We start from the raw sequence: 23,554 nt of genomic DNA, 5'->3' as shown, positions 1-23,554 counted from the left end.
TAAACAAAATTTCCCCTCTAATTATGGCTTTTTAAAAACCAGGCCCCTTCCCATTAAAATGTTCTTAGGCATACCCTAGCAGAGCAAAGGCTGGCATCGTGCAGTCAGTCACACAGGTGGCAGGGCACTTGCGTAAAAGCTGCCATTAGCAGAAGCTCTCCTCCGCTGCTTCTGATTATTGCACTTAACTCTTTTCCAACCTCTTTTGAAAGGATGGGTGTATCAAGCCCCTAACCTGGGAGCTGTCAGAGGTGAGCTTGTGTTTGTGTAGATGATACAAATGAAATGGAACATATTTTGGTTACTGCAGATTACCATCTGAAAAAGGTATGACCTAGCAAACAGGACTCATTCACCATGGCTACAAGAAAATTAAATTAATGAAGATAGCAGTAGTTTTGTAGTCCATGTGTTAATGCAGCACCACTGCATGAAAATACACAAAACTGATTTCCACATGACTACACTGCATCCGTCCCTCCTGCCAGGAAAGGACTTCAGATGTTTAACTTGATTGATGTTGTCTCTGATATTAGAGTACTCTGTAAGGTCATTCATTATTAAGGTCATTCATAAACACAGTATTTTTACTGTCTTGGAGTAGAGCAGACTGTATTACTTTCCTCTGATATCTTTACTATATGCATTTGTTTCTGCAAATGCTTATATCCCTGTGTCTGTCTCTTTGGGTTTCTTGTGATTGGTAAGATAATGGTGATCCACCCACAGGAAGCAGCAATGTCTTCATTGTTTGCAGCTAGGGGACAACACAAAGAATGCAGTTCCCTATCTCAAAATATTAAGTAGACTTTTCTACTGTCTTTTTCTGGTAACATGAAGCAGGATGGAGAGTAAGGGAACTGGGATTTGTCTGAAGCCAACATACAAATCTAGAGCAACTGTCCAAGCTTGAAATGAAAAATATTTAAAACCATTACTCCCAGCATTTTGGCAGTCATTCTAGTGAATGGATGATCATATTACTTATTTCTGGGAGAGGAAGGGGGCACAAATTGGAATATGAGAGAAGTGAGAAGTCCAGTTTCGTTTAAGAATTTATGAATTCAAAAGCAAGCCCATTTTGATCTGGGAAGAAACAACTCTCTGAAAATATTTTGCATGGCTTCAATCACACTTAATCACTCGTTGCCACAGAAATCTTCTTCAGGAAGAGAGTTGGAGTTGTCTGTGCCTGAAAATCTTTTGTGTCTCTCCTGCACTGCTCAACTGCACAAGGGTTATGTAAAATTTGTTTCCAAATCAAGATCTGCTTTGTTTGAATTCATCCACTGACCAAATTTTCTATCCATCCTGGAAGGTCAAGAAAGTTGTAGTCACATTTAAGAGACAACTGTGGTGTGTAGCTTACATTAGAAGATGGAGGGGGTGAGAGGTGTGCATCCCCTGTTTCCACTGACATCACTTATCCTTCAAGCTCTGTTATCCTTCCAACATTACTGTCATGCCACATCCTATCACAGAGCTGTAGAACTGAAAATTTAAGTGATGAGTTCATGGCTGAGTTTTGAGAGAACTTGAACTAAAGGCTCAGATTATCTGTAGTCCTAGGTCAAAACTTCAGCTTCACTCTATCTTTCATCCATATGCAGCTTGAATCCGAGAGATTCAAGCAAAGAGCCCACTCAAGTACTTTTGAAAATCCAGTTGTAAAATGTGACAGTGAGATCTGCTGAGTATATTGGGATAACTTTTTCTCTTTTTTTCCCAAAGAGATAGGAGATGAGCTCAGTTGAAAACTGGTGCCGTTGTTTGCAGCTTCAAACAGTTATACATACATTTAAAAAAGTTGATTCCTTTGTATATATCTGCTAAAGAAGCCAGCTTATCCCTAGCTCAGCATTTTCTGACTGTCATTAAAAGCAGAACCCATGAGAGCAATAAAGAAAATAGCAAAATGTTGATGAACACTACCACTGGTATAAAAGAGCCAGTCAGGCGGAAAATGTTCAAAACCAAACTATCACCTCACACATAGGAAAAAACCCAACCCAGTCTACTAGTGCAGCTAGTCTTTACTAGAAACTTCAGAACTCCTGTATCTTCAGAATTTTTTTCTAATCCTGAATCACAGATCAACACATTGCAAAGATGCTCTCTCAAATACATTTTAAAAATCAAGGAAAGAGTGAATTTCGTGTCTTTAAAGCATCTTTCTTACTAATTGACAAACCCCCTTAATTAATTCAGAGTTAGTTTTCCTGGCAGTAGTGCGAGCTCGTATAAAATATCAGCTTCAGCAAAATTCTGACTTTTTGAAGCCAGGAAATAGAGAGTTTAGGTCAACATTCAGGCAACCTTTATTTTCCCTCCTGGGAGCTGGCAAGGGAAAGAGGGAACTGGCAGTATTTGCTGAGCTGATTATTGCTGTGTCAAATGGTGGAAGACTTAGTAAACCATGACAGTAGGAAAGATGGGAAGCCATACCTTCAGATGGGGGCTCAGCCACACAGTGCTCATCACTCCTGTGGGTGACATCAAAAGAATATACATACAGACATATATATATATATATACACACCCTGAGATAGCTGCATGCCTCTTTTCATGACTGAGTTCAGTACTGGGAAACAGAGTCATTTTAGCCATTGGCACTTGTGCAAAGTAAAGTAGGGAAAATATTCTGTGGGCTTAATAATATATATGTGACTAAATACTGTTATCTGGTGAGTAGGGGGAAAGATGAAATTTAATTATTATGGAATTGTTTCTAGGAAATTGGGTCAGAGCATGCATGTAAAAGGAAGTGTCACGTTGAATACAGTCCACTTTTCCAAAGAGAAGGTGTGCCTGTGCAGTAGTCAGTTATACACTATGTTCTCTGAAAGTCACTCACTGAAAAGGTGAATTATTTCCATTAAATGTATATTGAGCATTGCTATAAAGGCTGAAGTGACTATTGCTTTATTATCCTCTGTATTTCTTGCTTTCTCACAGGTTTGAATTACGCTGAGATCGAGTTTATGGAACCAAGTGAGCAGTCCTAACCATATGTTAGCAAAGCTTTCCAGCAAAGTAATGGTTTTAATAAGGACATACTTGTGTAGATCTTAGAGGTTCTTTGGGTGCTTGCAGTTACTATTGCAACAAAGCACTACCAAAATGGAATAAACAGAGAGCTGTGACTCTGAAGGCCTGTTCTCTCTACTGTTATATGGAAAGAGGTTGTCACCACCCACTGAAATCTTTGGCATGTGAAGTTATCTGGTTCCACGTTGATTACAATAAACACCTAAGAAGAAAGTGATGGGCCTCTTCTCCTTCCTGTCCATTTCCTAACAGGATATACATAACCATGTCTGAGGAAATTTCCAACACACTCTTTTCCAGCCCTATTAAACCATTAGCTTTTTAGAAGCTATTGGCATTTAAGGAATTTCCCATCCTTCACAGTGAGCTACTTACAGCCCTGCCTATGCTGAGTTCCCCAAGCCTGGATTTCTGTCCTCAGGTCTGTTTTTGAATCCCCTCCAGCATTGTCCACATGCCAGATGACATGACAAGTTGTTGAAAAAGACAGCCAAAGGACTTATCCTTTCCATCCCAATGCAAGGTGGGTTCAGGTCCTAGTGCAGGACTGAGAGGGGGTACTGCAGACTTACCCACCTCCCCATTCACTTCTCTCATTCTCCACCCCTATTTCCTGGTATCCCATCCACTACCATCCCACACCTCCACACGATGCTAGATTTTATTTTACTAGGAAGCAGATAACTGTCATGGGTTAAAACATGGCTACATTTTTCTTTGTGAAATATTCTTAAATCAAGAAAGATGCTTGTTTCAGTATGTGGCTTTACCTTTGAATCTTACCAGTGTACAGAAGATTACCTAGTTTAGGGGCTTGCTTCTGTATATCAAGCAGATCAAGAATCAGATTCAAAGAAACTGATGAAAGGAGTCCAGACTTCATGAAAATTCAAACCGAAATCCAGACTCCATCAAAGGTTGGGGAAAATCCAGAGGTCAGTTTTAGGCACAGATTCATTTGTAATAAATGGAATTTTAAAAGGTATTTTTTCATGCATATATATCTAGAGCTGAAGGATTTGTTGGTTGGTTAGTTGCTTTTTGCACAGAGGAAAATATTACCAGATTTACCAGAATTAATCAATAATAAATACTAAAAAACCTCAAGGAAAATAAGTTCCATTGGAATTAGTGCAACTCAGTAAAAATGAACTTTGGAACAGACAGACCTTGCGATGATGACATCTATCTTAGTAAATTAAACAAAGCCAGAATATGCTGTTGAATGCTAAGACTCAGCACTATGACATCCCTAGACTATTTCTGGGGGTAGTTTTGGGTGGAGCAACACTGTTATTCTCCCAGGGAAATTCTTCTGATGCCAGGCTGGAGTCAGCTTTGACAAGGCACCACTCCCAACAGGATATGTGGTATCAGTGTCATGTACACGGCCAGGCTGTGCCTGCTGGTCCTCGTGAATTGAAATAGGCTCAGGCCCAATTTAGTTTAGTTGAAGGGTTACAGCTTTTGGCCTTTTCGTGTCCTCAAAGATTGTTTTAATTTATCTGAAATGAAAGACTGCTTAAGTTTTAATTTTGCCCTCCAACAATTACATCTGGGATAATCACCAGCAGCAATCTGAGACACAATATGGAAGTGACCCTGGTGCCCTCTCGAAGTCTAGTGTACAGTGAAGTACAAAATGGGAAACCTGTAACCTTACAAATTCATCATGCAATGCCCTTCAGTTTCAGAAGGCCAGCAGAACGGAAGATGACATGAAAGGTACAAAGAGGCTCAATTTTAACGTTCCAGAACTAGATAATTCTGGGGATTAGTTTCATTCCAAAATAGAGGAAGGATGCAGTATTCCCCCTGCAAATCCTGCCCCATTCATGTAACAATACCTCTTCTGATTTCTGGCAGTGAGTCAAGGTTTAAGATTTCATTTCACTCTCCTTTTGGTACTGCATGGTACATAACAGCCACGGCAGACTATACAGTCTTGAGCACTGGCAGGAGTCAGCGCTGGCACACCCAGAAAGGGCTGTTCTGATGCTATGGTGATATACGGAGCCACAGAGGTGACATCAACTGAGGATGTTAAGTGCTTAGTCCTCTCTTCTGTGCCTGAGAATGGTGGTGACTCTAGCTGTACAAAAAGCCTCACCATGATACAGATTTTATTTCCAAGAAAATGTCTGGTGAACTGCAAGGAATTGTCACCAAGTTGGCCTGAGGAAAAGAATTGTTTCTTCTTGACACTTAGCCCAGTGCTAAATAGCTGAGTAGAAATTTAATTCTGTTCAGGTTCCTTCACTGAATATGAAATAATACCAGAAAGAGATCTGACATAATTTACTTTATATTTTAATACTATATCTTAAAATCTGAGATTTGTCAAGAAACACATGGGAGGCAGGTGCCCTAATCTCACCAAGTTTCCAATGGATACCCTCTGGTGCTTTAAATCCTTGTGTAGAAAATTGAATGTTATGTTGGCCTGAAAAAAACACAGACTTAATTTTAGGCATGGGCTTGGGTCTGTGGACTTCTCATATTTGAAATTAAGTACCCTCTCAAATGTTAACTGAGCCAGACACATTGGTTCCTTTTCTGGTTGGCTGTTTCTCTTTTTTTCTTTTATTTAATATCTCTTTTACTCCTACTTTTCTATTCATAATTTCCTCCTTTTTCCATCTGCCTCCATTTCCTGGAGCATCCTCCACCCTGCTCTAGCTCTCCCTCTCTTTTTCCTTCCTTTCTTCCTAAAGAATCATCTTTTCCAACTGTAGTGAAGTAGTCCTAAGAGGAACTGGTAAACAGCATGCTAATGACTTTGGCAGCAAACACTAATTTGGGAGCTATTACAGGTGTCAGCATGGGATAAATAACCCTAGAGAAAAAGACTGTTACCTCTCAAGAAATGTATTTAGGGAAAATCAATCAAATTCACAGCTATTTCTTAGGACAGAGAAACCTGGAAAGAAGGGTATGACCCCGTGGTTTGTACCAGCTTGATCCTGTCCATTTGAACCCTGACTTCAGTCACTTGCTCTCCTTTTTACGTGTTGTACAGTCCTTGAATTTCTTCAGAGATGGAACCATAAAATTTGCAGAAGACAAACTGTTTACCCCTCTGTATTTGAGCATTCCTATTCAAATCAAATATTCACCTTAACTGAGGACACAAGACTATTGTGATACAGTAGAAAGAATATTAATAATAGTACAGTGATACAGCATTGCTGCAAAATCATATGTATTCTTAAAACACATTCTAAAAGAATCACAACTCTGAAGTGGACAGCACTTATTAAGCAGTTATACTTGGATGATGATGTTGAATCCTGGTTTGTATCAGAAATAGTGTGGCCAGCAGGACTAGGGCAGTGAATCATCCCTCTGTACTGGTGCAGCCACCTCGAGTACTGTGCCCGGTTTTGGACCCCTCACTAGAAGAAAGACATGGAGGTGCTGGAGCATGTCCAGGGAAAGGCAATGGAGCTGGTGAAGGGTCTGCAGCACAAGTCTTATGACGATCAGCTGAGGGATCTGGGGTTGTTCAGCCCAGAGAAAAGGAGACTCAGAGGGTACCCTAATGCTCTCTACAGCTACCCAAAAGGAAGTTGGAGAGAGGTGGGTGTCAATCTCCTCACCCAGGTAACAAGCAATAAGACAAGAGGAAATGGCCTCAGGTCGCACTAGGGGAGGTTTAGATTGGATTTAGGAAAGAGTGCTTCACCTAAAGGGTTGCCAAGCACTGGAACATGATGCCCAGAGAAGTGGTGGAGTCACCATCGCTGGAGGTATTTAAAAGACGTGGATGGGGCACCTGGGGACACGATTTATGATGGACTTGGCAATTCTAGGTTAACAATTGGTCTTAGAGATCTTTTCCAACCTAAATGATTCTATGATTCTGTGCTATGCTATTTTACCGTAATTTAGCATGCCATGAGTATGAGGGAGCACATATGCTATGCAGAGGATAAAATTTCACTTTTATGAATATTTTTGAGATTTGTCTTTGTTCTAATTAGGAATTCAATCTGAAAAACTTGAAATCCTTAAAAATTCTTTAAAAATCCCCAAAACTTCTGGAAGAAAAATGAAGCTAATTGAAATGCTTAATGATGGCACCTTTTCATTTATGCTACACTGTATTCTAACTCTATGCTAATTAAAATTGAAACCATAGTGATTTAGAAATTCAAATGTTTTGCCCTGAAAAAAATAAAAATGGTATGCTTTGAAGCTGCCAGAACATTTTTATGCTGTTCTTAAAACATTTTCACAGAACTGACATGATTTCAAAAGGTATTCTTCTCAAAGGAGCTACCTTTTCAGAGAAAAGGTTTCCACTGATGTATTTTATTTGACCATCTTTAAAGCTCCTGCACTACACTTATTTAGAAAAAGCAGGTAGAGTAGTGATTGTGACACTTTCCAGTGGCTAGTGCAAATTGATTTTTAAAACACTGTATCTCATTCTCAGCAATGGGCTCCAGTTTTGGTCCTGATGCCACTATTTTGCTTTAGTCAACTGAAAACTCCCGTCTCAGTTACATCCAAGCAAAAACAAAGGAAATGTTAATAAAGGATCACAAGCTGCAACAGTGTAATAAAACGAGACAGTTCAAGAGACCTGTGCAGGAACTTTCCATGTAGTGGACCACACTAAGTTGGTCCCTGAAGAGAACAAGTGATGTTTCCCCTGTTTGCAACATTTATCCCTATTCTGAGAAGAGAACTGCTACAGGGATAGTAAAGAGCCAGTGTGCTCTAACATTCAAATAACTGCGTCAGAGAACCTAAAATGTGTCATCCTGTGTTATTCTGATGTCATATATTGCATGCCTTTTCTCAGAGGTATCACCATGTTCTTGAAACACGTGAGGAAAGCAAGCACGCAGCCGTGACCCTTTAAGCTGAGAGGAAATTAGTACCAGTGCTCTTGTAAATGATTACAACATTTTGGGGATAGGGTGGAAATTGACATTCAGAAGGAATTGGATCTATAGCTATGGAATTGCCTATCCATTTCTGGAACATTAGAAATATGTGATTTGTTTCCTCTGTATTAGTTGGGATACAGAAACATTTTCTGCATTACCCATAACCTTGGGTAGAGAAGCAAAACTGTAATGATCGGATTCCTAAGCTGTAAAAATGGTTTTCTCACCGTTTATGACAACAGTAAATCATTTGGACTGAAAACCAGACTTGTGCTGTGTCCACTCGGGTGTAACCTTCTGCTGCTTAGGGACAGCTCTGCTTGAGGATGACAGATTGATTGGTCTGAAAGATGATATGCTGCAAACAGGGCATTCAGATGGCATCACCCTTTTCATTGACTTTCCTAAAGACTTAACATTCCTTGTAAGTCTAGAAGTTCTTTTAGAGAACCATAAACCATGGTTCTTCCAATCTTCCACAGACAGGGATGCCTGAAAAATTAATCCTCTGATGGACTTTGTGGGACTAATCTGAGTGTTTTTCAGACATCACTTTCAGCTTTGACTCGGACTTGGCATTTTTTAAGGGTGTTTCCTAAATACTGGCTACTTCCATGAAGTCATTTCACCCAACATGAGAAGATGTCCACCTTTGTAATGAGATGCATGACCACCCTCTAGTGATGCACAGCAACCCAGTGACAAAGTGAGGCACCATGGCTTATCTGACAGGGTGAAGAGGAGGATGTGGACAGAGAACTGCTGGAGTGTACTCACAACACAGAGTGGCAGCACAGTTGATGACAATAACCAGACTGTGTGTACTTGTCAGGGTTAAATTCAGAGATGTTAATAATGGACATAGCCAGATCTGATCTATCTTTTCAAAATGTGTTGGTTACACAATTAACACCCCTTATTCTCTAATTCCATAGACCAAACAGGTCTTTTGCTGCTTACACTAAGGCTTGGCTCCATCCCTTTCTCTTCTATTTTCCCTGCTCTTGGTAACTCAGATGAAGGACTTTGTGATTCTACTTCATGGCCCCACTCCATGTTTTACTTGTTTTACTTCCTCCATTACTGGTCTGAATTATTTGGATCAGGCCTTATCAGGGTTATCTAGTTACATTTCTTCTTTCCAATTAGTTCTCAGCCCCATATACATATAGAAATCTTACAGAAATCCTAAAAAGCAAAATTTTAATACCTAAAATGAAGAAATGGATTGTTTAGTACTCATATGCGATGCTAAAGTAACCGTTCAGTGCATAACCTAGAACTACTCAGAAATTGTCCCTTTTGCGAAAAACTAGATGGAACTGTTTTTCATTTCCTAACAACTTTATAGCAAAGAATGAGGGGAAAAAAATACATTTTAATCTTCCTAGATGATGAGTTTCCTTTTAACAATTCATACTCATTTATTTTTACTAGCTTATGAAAGAAGTTAAGGAAAAAATGGCTAGATTTAGTGTCTTTAATAAAGATACTTACTATTTGTTACAGGTAGGTAAATTATTTTAACACTTTTTATATTTGTACTGCTGAAAAATGGAAGCATATGACACAGAACAGATTGCTAATCTACCTGAAAGAAGGATGTGATTCCTGGTAAGGTATCCATTGCGCTGATATAGCTTAGCCATGTCAGTTGACAACTGAACAGAGGCTCTAAGCTGCTGAAAGTGAGAAAAGTTTAAGAGAATAAATCAATTTCCAGGAACTTTCGGCGTATATATTCTCCTCATAGTTGCACCCTCCTTATCGCAGTGCTGTGGGTGCTGGCTGGAAAATGACATCTGCAGAGGGTGAAAAACACAGTACATGTTCTGTGGATGAAACCAACAGTCCTACGCCCCTATGGGTGATTCTATAGACTCAAATTGCTGTGGGACTCCTGTTAGGTTTTAGGAGGTCCCACTCCTGCAGCTATGTGACTCCCTGGCTGTGCAACCAGCCAGGCTGGTGAGGAGAGAGCCGAGGTGAGCATTTCGGTTTGCCAGTTCTGTATTTTCATTTTCTCTAAATATTTAGTGCAGACTAATTGGCCATCCATTGTCTGAGTGAGATGGAGGACTGGATGAGAATCATTTGGCTGAGATTGTGCAAGTTCAAAATGATGATTACAGGATTTGAGAAGCAACACTAGCAATTAAGCAAGCAGCAGAGTGGAGGAAGTGTACTTCCCATCGATTGAGCAGACGGCAGCCTAGGGTGATTTTGCAAGTGTTGGGTGCTCCTAAGTGTATAGATTGGCAAGTGCAGCAAAATGGGAGTGGATGCTACCCGGACCACTGAGTATCTGCATGATTTCAAGTCTCTTGTGGATACCTGGGAACCTCTAGGTAGATCACTGTAAAGCAGTTTTCCTGGGCCTGCTGCCAAAACCCATCCTGAAATATCTGCTTACACTGGACATACCTGCCTATTAGGAAAAGTTGTTTGGGAGACCTGTGCACTGAGTCCTGTGCTGGTTGCTGGTTGACTTCTTGCTAAACCCAGCTTTCTTTTATAGCTGGCATTTTCCAAAGGCTGAGAAAATACCTCCCGGGGCAGCCTCAGTCTATTTGTAAGTTTGATGCTCTCTGGATGAATTGTGACGAGACTGCAGCAGTCTTGGATGTCCTGCTTGGCCCCTTCTGTGGTCTGAAGGCACAAAAGCTTGATTCACTGAACTGAAAAACTTGCAAAGTAATAACTTTTCTATTTCGTCCTGATTTGAAAATATGTTTTACTGAATATTCAGATAAGCTTTATGCAATGTGGGATTTGCATTTATTTTCTCCAGGAAGCATGTCAGATCAAATAGAAACACAAATTCTACAACATAGAGGTCTCCACGTGGCTTGCACTGTTGTGTGTGCTTTGTTGTAGCTGGATAGGGTTTATGGCATAAATCTGCAAAAAATACAGACTAGAGAAGGCAATTATTTTCTGCCTGACTGCAAATGTTTTTGTATCATTTGAATATGTGAAGTTCGAAACAGCTTGCTAGGGTGACAATCTAGTGCCACTGAAAAGTGAGACTTTTGCCACTGACACTAGTGGGAGCATGATTTCACTCATTTTTCTTGCAGTACCTCCTCTTTCTAGATCTTGTCCCCTGGTCCTTTAGCAAACGTGCGCTGAAGACTGTTTAAACCACACACTTTGGTGTTCTTAAACCCATTCCTACTACTGAATTTCAGACTCCAAAGACAATAAACCCAGCGCAGAACAAAATCCTTTTACATCCCGTTGATTATTTCCATACATATCGGTTCAGTTAGGGGTTAATGCCACGGGATGCGGCCGGAGTTTCCTTTGTACGGGCAGGGCGATGGTTGCGGGGGAAAGGGGAGGGTGTCAGCGCGGAACGAACGCGCCCCCGCCGCCCGCGTGGGGCAGGGGGTGACCGCGGCTCCCGAGCACCACTCGGGGCGGGGGGGGGGGGGGACGCGGGGTGTTCCGTTCACGCGTGTGCGGGCAGCGGGGCCGGGGCGAGCGGCCGCTCCCGCACGGCGGCCCCAGCCCCGCCGCCCGCCCCCGCCCGGCCCCGCGCCCGGGCGGGCGCTGCCCCTGCGCGGCCGGGGGAAGGCGGCTCCCGCCGGGCCCAGCGCGGCGGCGGATGGCGGGGGGGCCGCGCCCGGCGGGGGCCGGCGGGGGCGCCCGCTGAGCGGCAGCGGCGGCGGCGGCGATGCCGAGGGGCCCGGCGCGGCGGGGCGCGCCCGCGGGGCCATGAGGGCGGGCTCCGGCCATGGCCCATGGCAGCGCGGCGGTCATGCTGAAGTGCGTGGTGGTGGGGGACGGCGCCGTGGGCAAGACGTGCCTGCTGATGAGCTACGCCAACGACGCCTTCCCCGAGGAGTACGTGCCCACCGTGTTCGACCACTACGCAGGTGAGCGGGCGGGGGGCTGCGGCTGCCGCCCCGGCTCCCCCCTCCCTCCTGACTCCATCCCCCGGCCTGGCGCTGCCGGGGCGTTGGGAGGGGGTCGGCCGGGGGTGCCCCCCCCCCTCACCCGCTGCGTTTCTTTCTCCCCTCTCGCAGTCAGCGTCACCGTCGGGGGCAAGCAGTACCTGCTGGGGCTGTACGACACCGCCGGCCAGGTGAGTGCCGAGCGCTGCCCTCGGGCCCCCCGGCCCCGTCCCCCCGCCCGGCGGCGGTCCCGGCCATCCCCGAAGTTATTCGCAGGGCTGCGGTCCGAGCTGGGCGGTTCGGAGCCGGGTTGGCGGGGGAGGGGGGGATTGATAAAATCCAGATTTTAAAGAAAACCATCGATCCAACCCCGGTTCCCGAGGGGGGGGCAGGCAGAGACGGGCTTTATTTTTAGCGGTGCTGGGGCCGGGGCGCCGCGGCATCGCCCGGCGGGGGCGGAGGGATGCCCTGCGCCTGGAGGGCACTGCTCCGTGCCGGGGCATCGGCCCCGGCCAGCCCCCTTCCCCCCTGGGGTGCCGACCCTCCGCCGGCCTTCAGTTGGGAGAACATGCCCCGTTCAGCACACAGGGAACACGCTGCCTCGGCCGCCTCGGGTCGGATGGAGAGCCAGGCTGCCGCAGCTTGCCTTGTTTGTGCTTTACAGCGCTCAAATAGCTATAAAGAGTTGTTCAAACTGAAGGTGTAAAATAATAACGTGGGAAAAAAATATCTCAGCCACTGCCTTTGAGATAACCTGGGTTTCTTTTGCTGTCCCAAACAATTCAAGTGATTCATTTGGTTAAGATTACAGTCGGTTGTGAAAGATGCTGTGATGTCAGCATGGCTCTTAAGTAACTTTAATGATGGATAAAATGCTGGATGTGTGGAGGGATCACTGGTGTAGTGGTTTCTAAAGGGCTCCATGATTCAAGTCACCTTTTTGTTAACTTAACTTGCACGGCACCAGCCGCGGGCCGAGTATGGTCTTCTCCGGGGTTAGAGTACTTCCAGCTTTCTGGGGATGCCTTAATGGAAAGTTTGTGAAGGGCCTGACCTAAGGAGGTGTGGAGTATACATGGAAATGCTGCTTGGGTTTCTGTAAAGTTGTGTATTCCTTATATTAAAACTTCTTCTTGCACCATGAGCATGTGCTTTGGTCTCACATGACCTCAGACATGCTTCCTTGTTGTAAAGAGCAACTAGTAAGATAATCTCACTGGACTCGCATAGGCTGAAGTGGTAATTTTTAACCATGTTACTCCTATACTTAATTGAACAACTGCTGCCTGAATTAGTGTACCTTTTTAGATCTACATATAACCTTAGGTAAGGGAATCAGCATTTGAATGGTCTTTTATATCTTTGTTAGGCCTGAAATTGGTAATATAATTAATTCCATAAGGACTGTAGGAAACAGCCCCATTTCCCGAAAGCTGATACCCTGAAGGGTGAGACTCTTCCCACAAAGACTGACTTCATGGTTGTCATCTCGCTGACATAAACACAAACTAGTCAAATTTATGCCAACTGAGTGCATTTCTTATTACTGTCATAGTCCTGTTTTTCAATAGTAATTGGTTCAAAACACAGCTTGTAAAATGTTGCTTAAGTAGGTTACAAAATGAGGATTTAGCGCTCAAAGAAAGAAAGCATTTGGTTAACGTGCAACTAATTTTTTTTTTTTTAATAATGAGCATTGGAAAGTGTGAAAGTGACCCCAGCACTACTGTACATATGCACAGTGTATTTGGGGATGCCGTCTCAAACTCCTAGTGCTGGGCTTGCTGCTGTTAATGAGCATATGTGTTGTTAGCTCTGTGTTACCTTAACTAAAGTGGTTTTGTGGTATCCCACTCTGTGTGAATGTGCTGAGTACAAACCCAGGTGACCCTTGGCCTCCTCAAAAGTTAAGAGGGTAAACTGGCCAGTTTACAACAAACAGCAAGTGAAGGTGTTCCTGTTATACTAAGAAAATCTTGTCAGTGTGAAGTTGTATATCCAGAGGTGTAAAAAGTTGAGGTGAGCTTTTTTTCCAGTTTCTGAAAATCTGGAGTCTTCAGTTTGAATTACAGAGCAGTTTTTGAGGTGCTTAGGAACAGATCTTGCTGGCCTGATTCAGAGCAGCCTCAGCTTATGTAGGGTGTTTTAATGAGGCTACTTAACAGATATATCTGGTCTTGGCAAAACTCCCCTTTTAGTCAGACCTGTGGTGCTAATAAAATCTTTACCACTATGCCTATCCCACTTCAGCATGTTTGGGGAACTGGTGGACATCTGAGGCTGCCAGTCCAGCAACTTCATTCAGCTAAAGGTTGCTTTGTCAGAGAGCGAGCTGAAAGCCTGTCTTATTTTGTGCAATAGCAGAAAGCTTACTTTAAAGCTTAAACATATATAGTAAAGAGCAGAAAAGACATGAGCTGATGATGTCTTCTCTGTGGTGGGGAAACAGCAGGCTGCATCTGGTACATGCCTGCTGCCCAGAGTCAGGATTTCTGTGCCTGCATACATCGGTGCTTTTATTTCTAGTTCTGTCACCCCCAAATGGTTTTACTGTAAAATACTGGCCTGATAGTATAATTTTATCAAAACCTGGCAGTGCGTGATCACTGTGGTGTCTAAGCAGTTCACGGTCTTCAACGTGTTTATACTCCCAGCTGTGGAAAGAGTATAGGTACAATCTGCAGATCTCAGTTCAGGGGGAAGAGGAGTGAGGGGGTAAATGAAGGTTTAAACAGTGACCTACTCTAAATCCATGCATGAAGTCCACAGCAGAGCAAAGATTAAAGACTTTTTGGTTCATAGCTGATGCACAGTAGGCTCATCGCCCTGAAATACTGACTTATCAGTATGTGGGTCTCTTTAACTTGCGTGGTTGTGTATTTAGCAACTTGTGACAGACTTTGCTTTGGCAGAGGAGTTGCAAGCTTTTGAGTTCATCCAGTACTCATTTCTAGCTTGCTTCTTCATAACACACACAGGATCACATGTAGTAACTATAACGATGACATAAGGCCTCATATCTTTGTGAGTTTAAAGTAGGTTGAAAACAAATCTATTAAAATCCCATTTTTTCCTAGTTATACATAGCAGAGAAAAATGCCACTAGTGGTTCACAAAGTTCAGTTTATACACAGGCCCTTGGGTGTGTGTGAGTTCAAGGCAGCTTTTCTCTGGCTGAAAATACTGGGGCCCTGGTTCAGCAGAAAATAGCCAGTACAGCTGCTGAGCAGTGGAGGCTCTCAGAGCCCGTTTGGATTTGCAGCTGTGAAGGCAGCCTCCCATGTCAAGGAGACACGTGGGAATTTGGTGCCATTCCTCCAGCAATTCCTTCCAGAGGTGGAGCCAGCAGCTCCTTTTAGCCTTCTGCTTGCACTTTGTGGGCTTAAAATGGGTCTTGGTTTCTGCAGGAAGATGAGATCTGTGGAACCTACCTGCAATTGAAGACCTTCATCAGTGCACTGAAGTTTAAATGTGCTTGTGATACTGATGCTTGGATGTCTTTGGGTTTGTAGTTGCCTGTTTTGCTCTGGGAGATTGTGTCTCAGTACTTCCCTTCATTGAGCTGGGCTATGTGGCATAATCAGCTTGGGAAGAGAATCACAGCTCCCTGAGGGGTGTGTTAAAATCACCACGTTTGAGTGCTTTTGAATTGGTGACAACTGATTAGCATTTTGATCTTCCATGATACCACAAGTAATACTGCCGGCTCTCATGATATTAACACTTTTGGAGAAATGTCTGTAAGCACTAACAAAGAGGTGTGCTGTGTGTCCCTTTGCATGTCCCAGATGATTGGGATACGTGGGAGAACACACAGCAGTTGCCTTTTGGGGATTTTGAAGGCTGGTGTTTAAAATGGCATTTGGGGTCCATCCTCCTGCCAATCACGTCGGCTGTCAATTTTCATTCATAGTGCCCCTTTCCTCCAGTAGGTGCTGACCACATACAGGTGGAAGTCTTGCTCTGTGAGTGTGAAGGATGGTTGGGACCTAGAGGGAGGATAGGAAGGCTGCAGTAACAGAGCCTGTGTTGCTCCTGTTTCTGTGGGAAGAGATGCTGAGGCATAGCATGGCTGTTTGGTGCACGTTTGGCACCAAACCAGCATCTGAGCAGTGCAGAGAGGGGTATGGGGAAACTTACTGTGGTGCGGTGCCTCATAATAACATTTATATCCTTCAGCATCACTTAACTGTTGTGATACTAGTGTGGCCTGGTTGGACAAAGCTGAGGTAAAGTGTGTTCCTTGTCTTTTTACTTTTATATCTCTGCCTTAAAGGCCCTAATATATGGTCTGATGGAATGAAGCTCACAGTGCCTTCTCAACTGTCACCAAAACAGTACCACAAGACATGCTAAGCACGAGAGCACAACAGTCCACTTTTTGGTATGTCTCAGTTCAGGTACCGATGGTCACTCTGGTTGCAGCCCCAGCCATCTTAATTCAGATACACTGATTTTTTGGTTGTAACGGAAGTCCTGATGTTAAAAGCAATTTTTTTTAAAGTTGGTCAGGCTGCTGAAGTGTGTAAAGCTAACTCAGATATTAGGAAGATCTACATTAAGGTGACATGTCAAAACAAATGGTTATAAGTGTGAATGTGCCCGTGTATGAGGTGTGGTTATTAAATGGATGGTCACCAAACTTGCAGCAGTTGCTATAAATAAATAGCCGTAATCTTTAGACTCCTTGCTGGCTCTTTGTTTTGGCTTTGGTAGGTAGCCCTGGGCTAGCAGGTACCACTCCGATATCCTACTGAGAGGAGAGGCAGGTGCTGATCATTTTGGCTGGTCTGTTGGGAAATAGAAATGCCCCTCCTCAGAGCACATTGCTCCTTCCGAGTTGCCCCTACCAGGCAGTCGTAGCGCCAAATGCCAGCCTGGAGCAAAGCAATCTCACACAATGCAAACCCTGCCATCCTTTACTGCGGAGTTGTAAACACCGAGACCTCTAACGTGACTTTGGCAGGTCCTGACATGAGATATTAGCAATTGAGATCCTGTCCCCTCTCTGTTCCCCCTTGCGCCTCCCTCCTCCCACATGCATTTTCCCTCGCTCCCTTTACATGTCCCAGCCGAGCTGGCAGCTGGTGCTGGGAAGCTGCGAGCTCATGAGCTCACTCCCGGCTGGCGTGCTGGCCTATGAATAGCTCAGCCTCCGCTGAAGCTGCTCTGTGCCTCAGGATGTTGCCAGCCACGTAGATTTAACAACTGGATGTATGCAGATAAAATAAAAACATGCCTAGATGCTCCCTTTGGAATTAAGGTTTTTCAGTGTAAGAGGAGGAAAACTACCTGAGCTTCCAATCTCTGTCCAGAGTTCTCTAGACAAGGCTTTAAGCAAAGACAGGCTTTCCCTTTAAAAGGAAGGGGACTTGCACTTTCAGATTTGCTTTTAAAAATGGCCTTGCAACAATAATAATCCCAGTGTGAAGCTTGCATTCAAACGCCTCCTTGTGAGCTGTGACTCACGCTTTGACAGCATCACAGCTTTCCTAGAAGGATAGGTAAGTACTGCTATTGCCAGATGGGGAGTCACGGGATAGGAGATGTTGCTCTGAGTTCCCAGAAGCATCCACAGGATATCCTGTAGTTTGTGGCAAAGTGCTGTCGGAATTTTACTCATTTATAATTTCTTTGAGGTACAGTGGCATGTTTTGATGCTATCCAAATAACACCAGCTAAAAAGGCAACACTGAACACAAGCACTTGTTACTGCTCTTCCAGCATAATGTTACTCTTACTTCCTGACTTCATTTTAAGTTGATGTGTGCACCTGCACTCAGTTCAGTCTCATATAATCTACAGCTGTACTGCAGGAGGCAGGAGTGGTGGAATGGGACACCTGGGTAAGGTGGCATGAGCTGATGGAGTTTTTCTGATAGAGAATTTGTAAGACGCTGGGAATTTTCATCAGGTTCACAGTCAGACTTCTCAGTTGAAATCTGTTTCCTTTGCAAAGAGCTCTTCATATTTTGGTAAATAAATATAAAAAATGCATAGTTTTCATTTATAGCCCGACTTCTGATTCAGCTTCCAAACTACATCTAATAACAAACTAAATTTATATTTTGACTAGAGTACTGCCTCCACAGCACTGACCTGCAGTGTAAAAGGGCTTATGGTGTGTTGGGGTGTGATCCAAAGCTCTGTGCTAGCAGGCACCCTGATTGCTGATTTCAGTAAGCTTTGTTCCAGTTCCTTTATTGAGAACACATGGACAATGCAGACATAAAACTCACTCCAGCAATACCAAGGTTTTGTCAGTCCCAGGCATTCAAAATGATGAGTCAGCTATTCCTATCTGCAGACACTGCTACCTAAAAAACCCTAGAAAATCGTAATGGTTTTTGCCCTTAGCTGCATGTGGGTTTTCTTTCAACCTTTGGGCTTCATGTATTCAAGTTTTCTCTGTATCTGTGGGGTACTAGAAATTTATCTTTCATTTAAAAGGTTAAAAGGATGTGATTTTTCTTCATAAGACTCCAGGAAACTGGGCTTTAAGAAATAACACAAAGCACGTTGATTCCAAGTCCTGCAGTTCTATAGTGAATTATAAACTCCAACATCACTAAATGGATGCTTTGAGACAGAATCATAAAATGTTAAGGGATTGGAATGGACCTTAAAAATCATCTAGCCCCAATCTCTGCAAGGACAGCTCCCACTAGACCAGGCCTTATCTAACCTGGCTTTTCAGGACTTCAGGACTTTTTTTTAAACCTCCAAATTAGCAGTTAAATTTGTAACAAAACTGCCCCTCCTTTAATGAGAAAAAAATGCAAAATGAGGGCAGAGAAGAGGGGAACGGTATCTGTTCTGTAGTTTTATAAGCAGTCTGTTGGTCTGGATTGGTGACTAGATAAGTTGTGTTAAGAAAAATGTGGCTGGATGCTACATGACACTTTCAGCAGTTCCGGAGAGGTTGTGTCATTTGACACGTTGGCAGCTACTGTCTCCAGTCTGTTTTAATCCTGCTCTGTGCTGCATCCGTGCTGTGGCACGTGTGCAATAATTCTTTGCTATGGCTGGTACTCGCTGGTTTGCATATAAAAATGCAGGTGGCAGGATTATTCTCCAGAGGAAAGGAACATCTGTCAGCATCCTAGGTGTGTATATTGCTTGAGATGAATAAAACACAGACTGAGAGTGCCTCAGGCAGGTTGCGCTCTAAATTGGATGTAGTCATGAATACCTAAAGACAATCAGTAGGACTTAATGCTGGTTCCTTGTTGGTCTGAGTTCCAGTTGGATTCAGTGTTGGAGACAATAAGGGATGGATGCCAGGTGTGACCTGGGATGCAGCTTTAGTTATGACCGACAGATAGCCCAGCCACAGGCAGTGGGATGGCTTACAAATTCCTCACTTGAGAAAGAAAAACCGTAGGCAGTTTTTCAATGGCCTCAACATCTGCTGCAGTGAAATCATCAAGTGTTTTACCACGTTCTTCAGTGGAAGCTGTTAGCCCTGACAAATTGGGACTTGACATAAAATGAAGTGCAGAAGAGTCTTAGCAACTCCTGTAATTCCAAAAGCTCTTTCACCGTGATGTGTTTATTCAGTGTGCGCATGATGGCACTGGTACTCTGACACTGGTGTTCTCCTGAGAAATTGTGTGATGTGGAATTAATCCCGAGGAGTCAGTGTGAAGCTGTAGTCTTCTGTCTTACAAAGATGTTGCTTATCTCTGGACCGAAGAACATGCTTTTGTAAAAAGTGAAAGGGAATGGGACACCTCACTGATCAGTGTTTCTTGCCTGATCGGGATTTATATGGGTAGTAATTAAAAGACATGTCTGATATGATATGGATAATTGCATTAAACCAACTGCAATCTATAGGCAGTTTTGCTTGGGAGAACAGGTCATATTCTTTGAAAATAAAGTGAAAGAGCCCGTCTTTCCAAAGAGCAGGTTCTGCAGAGGATCTGACCAGATTTCCTGTGTCAGGGTGAATTTTATTTTTTTCCTTTGACTGCCCATATCTGAAAGAATGGGAAATCCTGATTGTTCATGGCTGCAGTCACCACAACTGGGGTGAATTCCTTTCCTGGGGAGAATGGAAACCCTATGTGGAAAGAGTGCTGTTCATAAGCTCCCTGACAGTGAGAAGGGAACTGGGATAGGAACACACCATAGCCTTGAGATTTCTCACGAGCAAGGAGTGAAAGGGTCTGTCCATGGCAGTTACTCTGCCACAAGAAGCTGTTTTAAGTGAAGGTGTTTAAGTGAAACTGTGCTTGCCGGTACTGCTGACAGTCAGTTGAATCCATGTTCTGTTGTTACAGATGCTAAAATAATAAACCTTGTGGAGAAAAGGCAGCAACTTCCACTTCCAGAAAACCATGAAGAAGCCAGCAAGCTGAAGTTCTTGTAGTGATGGAGAGGAGGGAGGGAGAGTGCTGTTGAGACCATCTAGGAAAATAGTTTAGCATTACCACATGGCAAGATGTAGGATTTGGACAGTACTGAATCATACATTAAGACTAGGACCAAATCTGATCGCTTAAAGGCAATTTTGTGTATAATTAAAGAAATACTCTGTCCTTCCTGTCTCTAATGCTGTAAAATCCATCATACTAGGCTCCATATTCCAGCTAGTTATTTCTCTCTATACAGAAAAGCTTTTCAGACATGTGAGCAGTTGCACAGTTCTCAAATATGCCAGAAGGAAAGTTTTGGGTTTTTAAAAAAAAAAAAAAAAAAATCCTAATTCACAAACCCTGGGCTTTTTCAATGTATAATTCATATGTCCTTTGAACAGTCCTCTTCACAGGAATTCAGAAATGGATTTAGATCAGCTTACTTCATTTTTAGAATACAATGGAAGAGCACTTACCCTGCATTCTTGAAGCCTTTTCTATAAATTAAAAATAGATGCTGGGCCCAAATCAGCAGCTTTTTGCACTCCCTGGGAAACCTGTGAGCAAGCCACAACAGGACAATTCTGCTTTCTTTAGCAATGCCAGCTGTATCCTCAGAAGCCTGAGAAGAGACAGAGGGTCTGTAGTGCACTTTTCCCCTGCAGCCAGGAAATAATCACTGCCATCTCGTTTTGCGTCTTCAAAAGCCAGGGGCTACAGATGAAAAATGAAATGCAGTGATCAGTGTAACAGAGCTTGGGTTGCAGGACTGGACAAGCAGACATTTTATGGCAATGCTGTGTCAGTCCAAATTGCAACTTTCTGCCAAATGGTCCTGCATTAGTGGTGCCTTGTGAGCCGTAGTGCCAGGAAACCAGCATCCTGGGGGACGCTCCACCCTCCTTCCTTGCAAAGGGTTACAGAGTTACACAGCCCAGACTGGAAAAAAAAAAAAAAAAAAAAAAAAGGAAAGTACTTTTTAGCCAGGGAAGCAATTTGTGCTTGGCATGGGGCAGTACAGGCCACTTCCCTCTCTCTCCTCCCCCACCAAGCATCTCGTAGAATCAGAAACCGCAGGGTGATTCAGCGGGGTGAAGTCTGTTTCCTGGTGTGCTTTTGGAGTAGGCTGTTGCTTTCAGAGGCTTTGCCTGGTGCTTATGACAAAGCTGCAGATCAGCCTTTATATCCAAATAATTTGGGGGAGATGGCAAGATGTGCCCATGGGTAACTGTGAGCTGTTACAAAGTCCCTGGTGTACATGTTATGTACAACAGTTGTTATGGTTCATTTCTGAAGTTTTCCAGAATGTTACAGGGACCTTCTGAAACAGAAATTTATTTTCAGGGATGGAAACTGAAAAATGAAGAAAGCTTTGAAATGCACTTCAAAAATTAAAGTTTGGCAATTCATATTGAGGGAGGAGTTCTGCCTGTTACTACCAAGCCCTACTATGAAGTCAGTTAAAACTTGGGCTTTTAGCTGGGATTTTGCTCTGCAAAACTCTGCCTCACTGAGCCCTCTGAGCAGCAGTAGTGATTACCCTTTGCTGCTAGAGGTTGGATTCCTCTAGCAACTCTGCCTGATGCCTATTTTTGGCTTTCCCTCTAAAAACAGATGGTTGGGAGTGAGAACCTCCTCTTACGATTGCTGTTGTACACTGTGAAAGCAACAGATGGTTGCTAACGCAGAGATCATAAACCCAGAGTTTTTGAGCTCTGGATTTTCCTCCAGTGGTGCAAGCTTTATTTTGTTCCCTCCCATCGACTTTATGCCTCTCGGAATAGAAAAGAAATAGGATTATGCTTTTGTTTATAAGTGTATGCCAGTAGAACTGGAGGTGCATTGTTAAAATTTCATTCCTAGGCTGCAAAACACATAAAATGATTCACTGCTTTGATTCCATCAGAGTACAAAGCACCTAGTGTGGATTAAAACATGACACACCTTGGGCCCCTGCCTCAGCATTACCGACATACCAGAACTCGTTTTTTCCTATTCGCTTAAAGACACTAGCCCCCATATTTGCAAGGAAATAAAAATCAAACAGATCTGTTTGACATCGTCTTTACTACCTGCGACGACAGATCTGAGAAGTGTGAATTTCCTCAAAGGTCTTGATCAAGAAGTGGGGAGGTATTGACTGCAAAGGTCTAATAGCCGTTCATCTCTCCAAATTGGATAGAGAGACCTAGATACCATTCCAGAGGAGAAGGCCTGTGGTCTCACATTACTGACAGAGGGGTAAGGACCTCTGTCTCTGTCCCCATCACTTCAACTTGGGCCAGGAGGAGCATGATAACCATGAAACAGTGGAGCTATAGAGTCTCTAGTACGACAGAATTCCTGTATGCCTGCACCTCTCACTTCAGTTTTCTAATAAATATCAGGAAGTAGTGCTTTTTGTGTGTCAGAAAGGTTATTCAGAAATAATAATACTCTACTTTCTCTTAGTTTATGTTTTTAAAAAGTATTCCACTGCACATAAGCTGTGTAGCTCAAAGGAATGCTTTGCAAAGACTATTGCATTACAAAGCTAGCAAGCCTCTGCAGATGGGAAGATGCAAATAGAGAGAGGATAATGATTTGCTCAGGACTGCATATGTGTCAGTGGTAGAGTTAGGAATATAGTTTGTGTGGTTTTAAATGTGTCTCTCAGCTGATATCCATGGAATTGTGCAAAAGTGTTAATTCAGAATCAAATATATGACTTGAAATAGGGCATTGCATTCACAGCTTTTAGGCTGAACAAAACTTTTGAAAAGAGGAAGAATGTAATTCTGCAGAATTGCAATACCATTCTTCTGTCTGCATGCAAAAAGTTTCTCAAGACCTGTTTTTGAACAGGTAAATGTTGGAAATAGCCAGATTTTGGACATGTTAGAGCAAATTCACTTCAACATTCAAAATACAATGAAAATCAGTGATTCAGTATTCAAGGACAAGGAAGTAGAAAATCTCAGGCAGATTAGCAGGTACTGTAACATGAAAAAAGAGACCTAAAGGACAGATTTTAAGGAGGTAAGTTAAAGGCAATGCTAGACATACCTGCAGCATATCAAAAGTAGGGCGATGTGATAATTTAAAAGTATGAATTTCCATTGTATGAATTTCCCTTCTCCACTCTTAAAAACAAAACAAAAAGCCCAGTTTGTAGTTGAGAAGCCAAGTCAAGTAATTACTTCCTCCATGTCATCCCCTTTTTCATGTGATGTGTACTGGCAGCTCTTCTAGGTTTCCACAGGGATACTATGTAAATGATGAACAGTCCTGCTGCAGTGTCATGTCTTTTATAGGGATCACAGCTTCATATAATGTTAGTTAAGTCAACATACTTGCATCCAATTTTGTT

At 43.2% G+C, this 23,554-nt stretch overlaps 1 protein-coding gene and 1 long non-coding RNA gene across 4 annotated transcripts in view; both read left to right on the top strand.

Annotated features, from left to right (window-relative positions):
• Nucleotides 1–1,312: 1,312 nt before the first annotated feature.
• On the top strand, nt 1,313–8,751 carry LOC114067533. Its single transcript, XR_003573411.1, has 3 exons — nt 1,313–1,356; nt 3,470–3,571; nt 7,032–8,751. It is a non-coding gene; the product is annotated as an uncharacterized LOC114067533 (long non-coding RNA).
• A 2,759-nt stretch (nt 8,752–11,510) lies between these two features.
• Nucleotides 11,511–23,554, top strand: part of RHOQ (ras homolog family member Q) — a 19,821-nt gene continuing 7,777 nt past the window's right edge. Inside the window, exons 1-2 of one of the 3 annotated variants that reach the window (XM_027903058.1) lie at nt 11,511–11,827; nt 11,978–12,036. In XM_027903058.1, the coding sequence (XP_027758859.1) occupies nt 11,686–11,827; nt 11,978–12,036 (201 nt within the window). In that variant the 5' untranslated portion in view covers nt 11,511–11,685. Of the gene's footprint in view, nt 11,828–11,977; nt 12,037–16,180; nt 16,291–23,554 lie in introns of those variants that run through there. The other 2 variants (XM_027903055.1, XM_027903059.1) reach the window with 2 other exon arrangements.

The sequence above is a fragment of the Empidonax traillii genome, unplaced genomic scaffold, assembly GCF_003031625.1.
Source record: "Empidonax traillii isolate 1590-97213 ecotype Southwest subspecies unplaced genomic scaffold, ASM303162v1 scaffold927:size442368, whole genome shotgun sequence".
NCBI lineage: Eukaryota > Metazoa > Chordata > Aves > Passeriformes > Tyrannidae > Empidonax > Empidonax traillii.
The sequence above is the reverse complement of the archived record's forward strand: the minus strand, read 5'-3'. Positions and strand labels throughout refer to the sequence as shown.